The sequence below is a fragment of the Zingiber officinale genome, chromosome 8A (assembly GCF_018446385.1).
Source record: "Zingiber officinale cultivar Zhangliang chromosome 8A, Zo_v1.1, whole genome shotgun sequence".
Taxonomy (NCBI): Eukaryota; Viridiplantae; Streptophyta; class Magnoliopsida; order Zingiberales; family Zingiberaceae; genus Zingiber; species Zingiber officinale.
In genome coordinates this window covers 85,418,994-85,429,653 of record NC_056000.1, presented here as the reverse complement: position 1 = coordinate 85,429,653, position 10,660 = coordinate 85,418,994, and the positions used below count along the sequence as shown (strand labels likewise).

The 10,660-nt window shown below is 37.3% G+C and overlaps 2 protein-coding genes across 3 annotated transcripts; both read right to left on the bottom strand.

The window, feature by feature from the left end:
* Positions 1 to 381: 381 nt before the first annotated feature.
* LOC122009803 (probable WRKY transcription factor 65) lies at positions 382 to 1,512 on the bottom strand. Its single transcript, XM_042566096.1, has 3 exons — positions 1,333 to 1,512; positions 1,092 to 1,250; positions 382 to 1,011 (listed from the first exon to the last, which is right to left on the bottom strand). Exons 1-3 carry the CDS (start codon positions 1,491 to 1,493, stop codon positions 507 to 509), a joined length of 825 nt encoding a protein of 274 aa, XP_042422030.1. The 5' UTR covers positions 1,494 to 1,512; the 3' UTR covers positions 382 to 506.
* Positions 1,513 to 6,535: 5,023 nt separating this feature from the next.
* On the bottom strand, positions 6,536 to 10,471 carry LOC122009801 (chaperone protein dnaJ C76, chloroplastic-like). Of its 2 annotated transcripts, none has more exons than XM_042566092.1 (10): positions 10,206 to 10,471; positions 9,690 to 10,095; positions 9,053 to 9,181; positions 8,823 to 8,952; positions 8,500 to 8,620; positions 8,093 to 8,174; positions 7,678 to 7,731; positions 7,462 to 7,500; positions 6,860 to 6,956; positions 6,536 to 6,768 (listed from the first exon to the last, which is right to left on the bottom strand). In XM_042566092.1, the coding sequence occupies exons 2-10, from the start codon at positions 9,921 to 9,923 to the stop codon at positions 6,641 to 6,643; spliced, it is 1,014 nt and encodes a 337-aa protein (XP_042422026.1). In that variant the 5' UTR covers positions 9,924 to 10,095; positions 10,206 to 10,471; the 3' UTR covers positions 6,536 to 6,640. The 2 variants fall into 2 exon arrangements, with proteins under 2 accessions (XP_042422026.1, XP_042422027.1); XM_042566093.1 differs by having other exon boundaries at positions 9,690 to 10,081.
* Positions 10,472 to 10,660: the final 189 nt, after the last annotated feature.

The window sequence follows — 10,660 nt, the reverse complement described above, 5'->3', positions numbered from 1 at the left end:
GCCTACCCTACCTGGTTATAATTAAGCAATCCAATGATATCAAGTTTTGGGTTTCATTTTTGAAATTTCCTTGCAAAGCAACAAAATTTGAAAACATTTTATTTGATGAACTGACTCTTACCTAATACCAAATTTGTTTGCCTCACAGAAAAGTCCAAATAGTAAGTTTTCTCCAATACTTTGTTAAATTATTTAACAATATTAAAATAAAATTTAAGAAGTATTTTTTTTAAGAAGAAAAAAAAACAAGTTTCTAATAAGATAAATTTAGCATACCGGATGTTAACTAAAAAAACTTTAAGCTAATCAAGCAATTAAACCTTTCTTATATAATAACACCAGATATCATATCACATAACTATTTCTTTATTTGCTCACCATGTGCTCATTTATCTCTGTATGAATACAAACAAAAAACAAAAAAATACAGTCAAAACGAAATAAAAAAAAATCGTGTATGCGTCAGAAAGAAGAAATCAAGATCCAAATCAACGGCCACAAATCCATCACTCGGTTGTCCCGACCCACGGAGCCGCCGCCATGCCCCGGCGAAGCACCACTGAGTACTCCGGCAGCTCCCCCAGCCCGGCGAACGTTGCGTCCTCCTCCCCCGCCCCCACCGTCTCCCTCTCCTCCGGCACCAACCCTGCCTCCCCGCTGCCTCCGAAGAGGACGGATCCGTACAGCAGCTCGTCGGATCCCGCCGAGGTGGAGGAAGGGGAAGCCACGTCGGTGAACCACCGGAACTCCCCGCCGTTCTCAAGCGCCATCATCATAGACACCAGCGGATCCTCCTCCTCCGCCGACGTCAGGCACTTCTCCTCTTCCCTCCCCGCCTCTGGCGGCGGAGGCTGTGGCGGAGCGTGGTGGCGGCGGGCGATCTTAGGCGGCGGCCCAGGGTGGTTGTGGTCGAAGGAGTAGGTGACGACGAGCGTGGTGGGATCGTGGTGGCTCCGCTCCACCTGCTTCCTCGCCGGGCAGCCCTTGCAGCTGCTGCACCGGTAATAACCTCTGCGACGTCCCTTTCGATTAAGAAAACTTTTTCGCTAAAATTTTATCGTAAATTTAGTTCGAGAATTCGTGGCCTCGACCTCGGGTAAGGAGATCCCTTGATGGGCTTCTGGCCGTACTTCCTCCACGCCCAGGCGTCCATCGGCGGAAACACCTCCCCGCCGACTCCATTCTTCCCCAGGAGCCCATCCGCGAAGCCGACCGGCACCGACACCACCCGCTTCTGCACCGACCGCCGGCTGTTCGATAGGTTGCACCAATGAGTAGATCGACACTTACATATATCCGGTGAACTCTCGAACCAGAGTCGATAGCTCTCACCTTTTCTTGGCCGGAGGCTGAGTCGCCCTAAAGTTGCCGCCTTCGCCGGCGGCGAGCTTCTCCGGTGAAAAGGCGACGCCGTCCTCGTTAGCGTCCCAAGAATCCAACGACATCTTCTCCGTCATGAACAATTGAGAGAGAAGGGACAAGCATGCCACCATATATAAACAAAGCGGTATTCCCTCTCAGACGGTACACTGAGTGAGACGGTACAGTGATTGGGACAGAGTATTATTACATGAGGAATTGAGTAGCACATTCGAGTATATCCTCCTTTATATCTTAGTCATTTGTATTAATTTAGTAGACATCTGTATTTTATTTTCTTCGGGTTAATTTAGGAATAGATTGATGAGAGTTCTGAAGGTGAGCTTTTTGCCATACATATAAACAAAACGGTGCCATCGTCTAGCAGTTTATTTCATCGTGATGTTAAAAAAAATATGGAACCGTCACATCAGCGGCCTCCTAGAATCGGTTCCATAAATATGGAGGGAGGTAAATATAAGTACATAGGTGAAAAGTGCATGACGGAGACGTTAACCCCAGACAATGACACCCCGGGGATCGACCCTTTAAAGATGATACTGTTAATAGCTATAGGATACAGAATATTTTACTAGTTGTTTTAATCTCTTTTTGTATGTGCTCTTTGTATGTAGATCCGACCCCGGGCCGAGTCTGGTTCGGACCCAGTCCGTCAGAATAACAGGATTTATTGATGCCGATCATGAAACCTTTTTTAACTTGACATGAACCAAATATATATATATATATATATATATATATATATATATATATATATATATATATATATATATATATATATATATATATATATATATATATATCATTTCATTTTAAATGATCATTTCTTAAATCATATATTCAATACTTTTCGTTTCTCAATTTTATTACAATGAAGATCGTGGAAGTGCATCATCTTGAGCTCAGAAGGGAAAGGATATAATGAATCCGCGAGAGGAGGACCCCAATATTCAATTCACCGATGATGAGACCAAGCACCTTCCGAATCCGACACACGAAACACAAGGACGTACCGATGCAATTACTTCTAAGGTTCGAGAACTTCCTCCTCTAAAGTCTTATATTTTTTCTAAACATTTTGAGAATGTCACTTTTCCGTCGGGAGAAATGCGTGCTAAATGTAAGCACTGCAATGTTTCATACAAATTTCAAACCAACGACAACTATGGGTCATTGAAATGACATATAGAAACAAAGCACCTGACGGAATATGGACTCGACCGTTCTCAAACACAATTATCAAGATTTTCTTCAACTAGCGGTAGTACTTATTCCAGTTTATTTTTATATTCGGATAATAAATTAAAAGAATCATTAGTTGAATTTATTTCTGTAGAACATCTTTCTTTTAGTTTTGGATCTAAATGCACATTTGAAAATTTTTATAAAGAATCTCTCAATCCATGTGCTAAAGAATCTCTTAATCCATATGCTAAACGTGTTTCTAGAACTACACTTATTCTTGTAATTAAAAAATTAGTAAAATAAGGAAAAAGAATTTAATTGATGAATTTAGTAAATTAGATAATAAAGTTTCTTTATTTTTCGATATTTGGAGTGATCATTGGTAAATACATTCGTATATGAATGAGTGTGACTTGCCATTAGATCGACCTCCAAAAAAGATTGTTAGCTTATAGAGTTTTTGATGAATCACATAATGCTCATAACATCACAAAATTATCATATTTAATTTTAGAATAATATAGCTTAACTCATAAAATATTTTCAATATCATTAGATAATGCTAGTTCCAATACCACTTATATAGATGATCTAAAATTTGTTTGCCAACCTATTATTGGCGGTTTATTTTTTCATATTCGTTATGTATGCCGTGTTTTAAATTTATGTATTCAAGATGGATTAAAAATTTTAAAAAGTTATATTAAACCAATTAGAATTGCAATTTCTTATTTATGACCTCATCCATCTATAATGAAACAATGCAGTATGTTTTGTAAAACTAATGAAATGAGACCTAAAAAATTTCACGTGATGTACCAACACGTTGGAATTCAACATACCAATTATTATAAGATTCATTTCAATATAAAGAATTATTATGTTCATTTTTTTGCACAAAATACTAATACTAATATATATTTATTTTCACAACAATGGAATATTTGTAGTAATATTTGTGAAATTTTAAAACTATTTAATGATGCAACCGAATAACTTCCGGTGTTTATTATCCCACTGCTCAATTAGTTTTAGAAATTTTTTCTAATATAGTATTAGTTTTAAATGAATATATTAATAATAAATCTTTATCTCCTTGCATATTAGCTATGAAAACTAAATGGTAAAAATATTTTTATTTTATCCTTAAAATTTATTTAATTGCATTTGCTTTAGATCATATATTTAAATTAGAAGTTTTTTACAAGAAATGTTAAATTTATATTATGACGCTTTAATTCCAATTAAAGATTTTTCTTCTCTTGATCCAGTTAATATTATATATAATATTAGAATTTATTATATGATATTTATAATTAATATTATGCAACATATGTAATACAAATTAATGTTTCTAAAATACAACAAATTATTAGTAGTAATTTAAAAGTTACAAAAGTACAACTTTTATTAAAAGAACGGACAAAACATTCATGAGGATTCTTAAGTTCCACATAGGAACTTGAGAATTATTTTACGACTTCTTTTGATTTTAATGAAACAGACAGCAAAAATTTTGATATCTTAAAGTGGTGGTTATAGGCTCAAAGCTTTCTCGTCCTCTCTGTGATCGTCAAAGAATTTTTTTTTGTCGAATGTTAACTGTTGTTGTGGAGTAGACATTCAGTGTCGACGGTAACATATTAGATGAATGACGATCAACTTTGTCTTCCGACTCATTAGAAGCCCAAGTATTACTGGACGATTGGACTAGAACGGAGAAAAGAATCCAAGGAATGCAACTTTAGATGACGAAGTTGAAAATTTTAATATTGAAGGAACGAATACGACAAAAACGGGAAATAGAAGTAAGTGATAATGTAAAGGATAAAAACGTAAAAAAATTACGTGGGCTTTGATTCCCCTATATCCTAAGGGGATACGTAGACAACTTAAATAAGTGCAAGCTCTTTTTTTTTTACAATGAATTTTAATTTATAGTTTTTTAACATAATAATCTTGAACCCTGGTGAACTATGGCAAACCATGAATCGAACTGTGAACTGACGGTTCTGAACCGTGAACCGTAACCATCTTGGGCGGTTAAGATTACAGGTCGACCTATCTGGAATCGTCGAACCAACACTTCCGAACTGTCGAACAGTCAGTTTCGAACCGTAGTCAGGTCTATTTGTATGTGCTGCTGATAGAGCTGTCAGACGGGCCAACCCGTGGCGGGGCGGGTCGGCCCGTGATGGGCTAACCATTTGGCGGGGCGGGGCGGGCCAACCCGCCAACTTGGCGAGTTGAGAAATTTCCAACCCAACCCATTCTAGGGCGGGTTGCGGGTTTGGCGGGCCAACCCACGGGCCCATAAAAAATTTTTAAAAAAACAAAAAAATATTTTATATCTTCAACATTTTACTTCGAAAAAGTTTTCTACAATTAAATGTATACATAAACATGTATTTTAAATATAAATGAACACAAACGAGTACTTATGTTGAATGAAAAGTACTATTTTTATTTCAAAATTATAACAAAGAAAGATAATAAATTGGCCTAAAACTTCGCTTGCATGTGTTTTTCAACCCGCGGGCCAACCCAAGCCCGAGCGGGCCGACCCGCGCGGGTCGCGGGCCTAGGCGGGTCGACCCACGGCGGACTTGGGTTGATAAAATTCCAATCCAACCCGCTTAAATTGTTTGGCGGGGCGGGCCAACCCGACGGGCCCAACCCAAATTGACGGCTCTAGCTGCTGAGTGACATCTCGTGATTTATGTTTATATTAGATAGCGGAGCTATCTTAGAAGGGCTGCCATTGTCGAGATAAAAGATTTGACTTTTTACATCAAATGGCAAAAGAAGATTATTCTCGCCCAGCTCCCCTATTAATTTGTCACTATGTCAATACGAAGGAGGTAAATTATAAGTAACTACTAGCTATTAGTGCAGGTGACGAAGACATGGGGGAGACATGCTCGGACGTGTCGAGTTTTGACCCCAAGATTTTATATAATAACACCTCATGTCTTAATTACTGCACCACTCTGAGAGGACTACTTTTTACTATCAAGCACCATGTCAATAACCACCATATTAAATTTAATTGATGGAAGAATTCAATTCATGAGCCTGAATCTAAGACATTTTTTTTAAAATTATTTTAGTATATTATATATATTTAAGGTTTAAAATTTTAAGATTTAAGTTGGATTATAATGAATTTGAGTTAATAAGATTTCTCCTTAGGGTTTATGCTTCCTTCTTGGATTATAGTGTTCAAAATTTAAAATTTTAGATGCCCATAGGGTATATTATATATGTATTTAGGATTTAAAATTTTAAAATTTAGAAATTGGATTATAATGAATTTGAGTGAATAAGATTTTTAAGTTTAATGTTTGAAATGCTTATAGTTTAGTATTTGTTTAAGAAAATGTTATATTTTTTTCAAAAATTTAAATACAGGCACTTGGATATGGAGGATGTCCGCAGCGCACTGTCCGGAATAGAAAATCAATATATATATTACACAAAATTACATAAATATTAAACAAAAATATTTTAATATTAATAAAATTTGTTCGATATTAACTACTTAAATATTAGTTAAGTCATAAATATTTTAATATTAATTAAAATTATTCATGAGCAAGTGGTTTCTTTAATGGGTAATTAACTTTCCTAAGTCAACTTCTTAAATAATTTTTTAAACTAAAGTCAACTACAAATTTGGAGTGAGGGAGGCCATAAACATGTGATAGTGGTAATAATTAAAAGGATAATTATTAATTAAGTCGAGGATTAAGGCACTATGTGCTCCCAATGAGGCAAGCAAATTAATAATCAAGGGAAGGAAGCCTAAAAAGAGATCAATTTTATTTTAGTATTTTTTTAAAATATACTTTTTTGAATCTTTCTTATTTTTTAAATACTCTAAATTTTTATTATTTTATATATATATATAAAATACGTTTTCATAATATTTACAAATTTATGAATTAAAATTAGTCTATAAATTTAAAAATTTTCAGGAATATTAATTTGAATTCGATATATGGCGAATAATATTGATTTTAAAGTAAAGAAATTGAAGAGTTTTAAGTACAAGCAATGGAGATTGTTTCTCAGACTATTCCTTCCTAGACATCGTCTCAGGAAGCTTGAAGGTTGAAGGTCTATCGGTTCTATTTCTCGAGTACTCTCGCCACCTTCTAGCGGCTGCCGCAGATCTCTTCGCTTTCTCCTTCACTTCCTCCTCTGTCGACAAGAACAGAAGCATCGTGATTAAGTTTGTGACGACGATACAAATTTGTTCTTCTTACCTTTTTCTGAAAGTTATGAACAATACCTGTGCTTTCGTAATTCTGTGGTGAACCCCAAACATTGCTCCAAGGTCCGGCCTTGTTGGAGTCTTTCTGCTTCATCATGCGCATTTTAGCCTTTTCCTGATAAGTTCGATACACGCATGATGAGATTTGGAATGAGGTTTGGAGTAAGCAATTGATTTAATACCTCGCGTATGACGTGATATAGAAGCCGTAAATGAATGAATAGACTAATCGAAAGTTAAGACGATGTCTAACTATAAGATTTCTTTTACTCGAGAACTCGAAAGAAATCACTGAGGAACAGAGAACAAATGTTAAGGAATAAGATAGTAACAACATTCTACAGCTTCTAGGGTTCACAAAGTATCATCCAAGTCGAAATTGGAACCTTCAAACTCGAAAGTTTTTTACGGTATTTAACAAACTAGAACGGACCATGCTAAAGTTCCTTATGGATGTCGCCCGAGGGAAAGCATATTTGTGAAATGCTTGCCAACAAAAACAGGAAGGAGAAATTCAACAAACTAGAATGGACCATGAGAATTGAGAAAACAATGTAATAAATTGGAAATATTGATGTAACTTGATCGCATTTGAATCAATCCCTTACGAAAGAACTTACCAAGACTTTCGCTTGGCGCTTTTCCCATCTTGAACTTGCCTGCCACATCAAAAATCATATTCACTTTCAGAAAACTATAGCACAAGGGATAACGATGGTATAACTCAAGAAAAGTCAATATAGTAGAAAGTAAAGTGACAACTTTGTAGTTCTAATATACCAGAATTTATAAAAAAAGATGATTAGAGATTTATAGAAAAAACAATCTTTATGTACCATCCTAAAAACATTTATGGATGCTCTCCCCATTCCAGCAAGCATTAGTCCAACCTGCTCAAATTGAAACAACTTTGTCATCAGTTTGAGTAAATAATTAATATCGGCGTGTTTTCTGACAATCTCATTGAAGTTAAATGTTCACTGCCAAACAAACACCAAAAACAACTATTGAATGTGGCAATGGCTGAGGTGGTTCTAAGTGGAAATTAGCAAAGACTAAGAATAGTTTAACATATTGCAGCGACATTCTTGGTCACCATAATCTACCAAATCCTCTTTACACGAGAAATCACAAATCGATTAACTTTTCCAGCAATGATGGATAAGAATTTATAAAACAGGTTATGAGAAAATTATGAATGTATCAAACCAAGAATCATTAGTTGTAAGATGAAAAATCGTCTTATCTTACATTTATTCTCTCAACCCTACGCATTTCATCTTCAAGGAGAGAAAGCTGTGCGGCAGATGTCCAGTGAATGCAATTGACCGGGCTGAAATATAAATCAACAACATAAGCAACTGAGATGGTGGTTAAATTAGGCTAGCAAATAACAAAATGGAAACACACATATACATAATCTATATATACGATTCATGAACTCAATGAGGGGTGACAACATGTCCATCAGTGTCGTAGCATGGAGCAAAAGGGTTTGATGCTCAAACTACATGAGTTAGCATAGCTGTTAAAACATACAAGGCGAGCTGTACTCTTAGATATCAAACACTATAAATATCTACATTCCCAGTTTGCATTTACAATAAGTGAAATCAAGTCGATCAAATAGTTGATGAATTTCCAGTATGATAACTCACCAGGAATCTATTGCTTCTTGAACCAAGTTAGGATTCCCTGATTGGCTGCAAACTCTAGCACGGCCAAAGTCTTCCTCTATTTGGAATACATCCGGGGCCACATTAGCACAATTTTTGCACCCTGATCATACAAGGAAAGCAAACATCAAAGACAAGTGCTACTTCAAATCAGAATTTCGCAAGTGCATGACAGTTAAGGTATACATAACTGGCGAATCAAGTTCTTATTGTAAGTAAATTCAGATTCTATGAGCTCAAAGAGCTGTAAATAAGTATACAATATATGCACTATGAAGTCATGATGAGACGAAAACTCGAGATACCTATGCAACAAAACTCATCGACAAATGCATGATCTTTTGGTGCACTATCATCCAAGAAAGGATTCATAGCCGTTGGGGCATATCCATGAATTTCATCGTATACCATACGCTGCACAGGATCACTAAGCACCTGTTCTTTCCGGTCACATTAATTCACTGAATAATCAGTTTTCCAATATATGTGAGGTTGTAAAACCAGACTTAAAAAATCCATTTTGAAAAAAACTTACCGAATAAACCTCATTAATGAATATGCAGAAGCTAGTAATATCTGGATTGTTCCCACTCAAGTCCGGATGGCATGATTTCATACAATCATAATAAGCTTTCTTAATCTGCTGAGAGGTGGCATCTGGAAGCTGGTAGTGGTATAATACATCAGAACCAGGACATTTAATCATCATCATCATCAAACCTAAGGTACAAGCTATCTTTAAATTTAGATTGATGGTAATAAGCATACAAATCTAACTTCTCCACAAGAAGCAACTTTAAGCCATATAACTAATTTCTGCATCTTGCTATTACTTTCTTCAATCTGTTGCACACTAATCTTAAAATTGGTAGCCTCTAGTCTAACTTTGATATGTAGAAGGAACATCAAAGTGCATTTTTAGCCTTCATAGAGGTTGTAGGATGGCTCAGGATCAATCTATGGGTGATGGCTGGATGAAGAAGACAAGTTGAAGAACAAAGTTGTCATGATCAATCTATGGTTCGGAATTAGGATCGAAGTGCAGGATGCAAGATCTTTATCATACATATTAACTTTTAATCTATACCAATAGCAATACTGAACATTTTTACCAACCATAATTCATGGATGGGTTCATGAACCAGGATGATCCATAGGAAAAAGGGACTTACCAGCCCGAGAACAGTGTAGTAGTCATCGGCAACGTCATCGCGCCATGAGAAACCCCCAACCGTCGTCGCAGCAATCCTGAAGTCCCTCTTCTCCTTCTGACAGCTCCGGCGACTAGGTGTGGAATTCTGCGCGACCGCGACTGCTACTCTCGGCCACAGGTTTCCATAACACGGCGGCAACTTAGGGAATTCGAGGACCAAGACAGAGCGCACCGGCGCAAGCAACTGGGCCATCCGGCTACAAACGAAGTGAAGCCGGTTCTGTTTCCTGTGACGTGCAAAGTTCTTTTTTTACTTCTCCAATTTTCTTTTCTTCTCGGCCTCTAAAAAAAAGAGTTTTTTTTATTCTTCCGCTTTTCCCCAATATTCGATCTTTAGGCTTTCATGAGGCCCTGAAATTTCCATCCTGTTGACCTCAATTTATAAACGAGCAAAACTCGGAAGAAAAAAGGGAAGAAATACAAAAAAAAAATCGAGGTGGAGACAAATCGAGGCGGAGACAAATCGAGGCGGGACCTGGTGAATCCGTAACTTTCACGAGAAGTGGAAGGCATCAAGCAGAACGGAGGAGCGTGGGGCAGGGCTGATGGTTGAAGGTCGGACCCGCGCTTGCCTGGCGCAGGCTCCGCCACAACTCCGCCTTGCTGCGGGGCGGCACGCATCTGGCGAACGAGGGCGAGCTCGTAAGTCCGCCAAGGAGTCTCCCGGCGTCCGTCGCCGGAGGCGTAGAGACAAAACACGTTGCGTGGACGCAAGGAGTTCGGCTCGTGGCGGACTCCATGGTGCCCTTGCCGTACACGGGAGTCACTGTGTAACAATTTTCTAATTTATAATTTAAATAATAAATAAATGGGCTGGTCCATTAATCGATTCAATAGGCAAAGTAATGGGTTCGGGTCAGCCCAAAATAGAAACAATTCGGCCCAACCTCACTGCACCAAACTTAACAGACCCCGCTCCGGCCTAGCGAG

Coding starts and splice junctions, on each gene's coding strand:
- LOC122009803 (XM_042566096.1), bottom strand. CDS start 1,493: ATGGTGGCATGCTTGTCCCTTCTCTCTCAATTGTTCATGACGGAGAAG. Junction 1,251..1,332: donor CAGCCTCCGGCCAAGAAAAG/GTGAGAGCTATC, acceptor CCTATCGAACAG/CCGGCGGTCGGTGCAGAAGC. Junction 1,012..1,091: donor AAGGGATCTCCTTACCCGAG/GTCGAGGCCACG, acceptor GGGACGTCGCAG/AGGTTATTACCGGTGCAGCA.
- LOC122009801 (XM_042566092.1), bottom strand. CDS start 9,923: ATGGCCCAGTTGCTTGCGCCGGTGCGCTCTGTCTTGGTCCTCGAATTC. Junction 8,175..8,499: donor CAAGAAGCAATAGATTCCTG/GTGAGTTATCAT, acceptor TTTATATTTCAG/CCCGGTCAATTGCATTCACT. Junction 7,501..7,677: donor CCATAAATGTTTTTAGGATG/GTACATAAAGAT, acceptor TTGATGTGGCAG/GCAAGTTCAAGATGGGAAAA.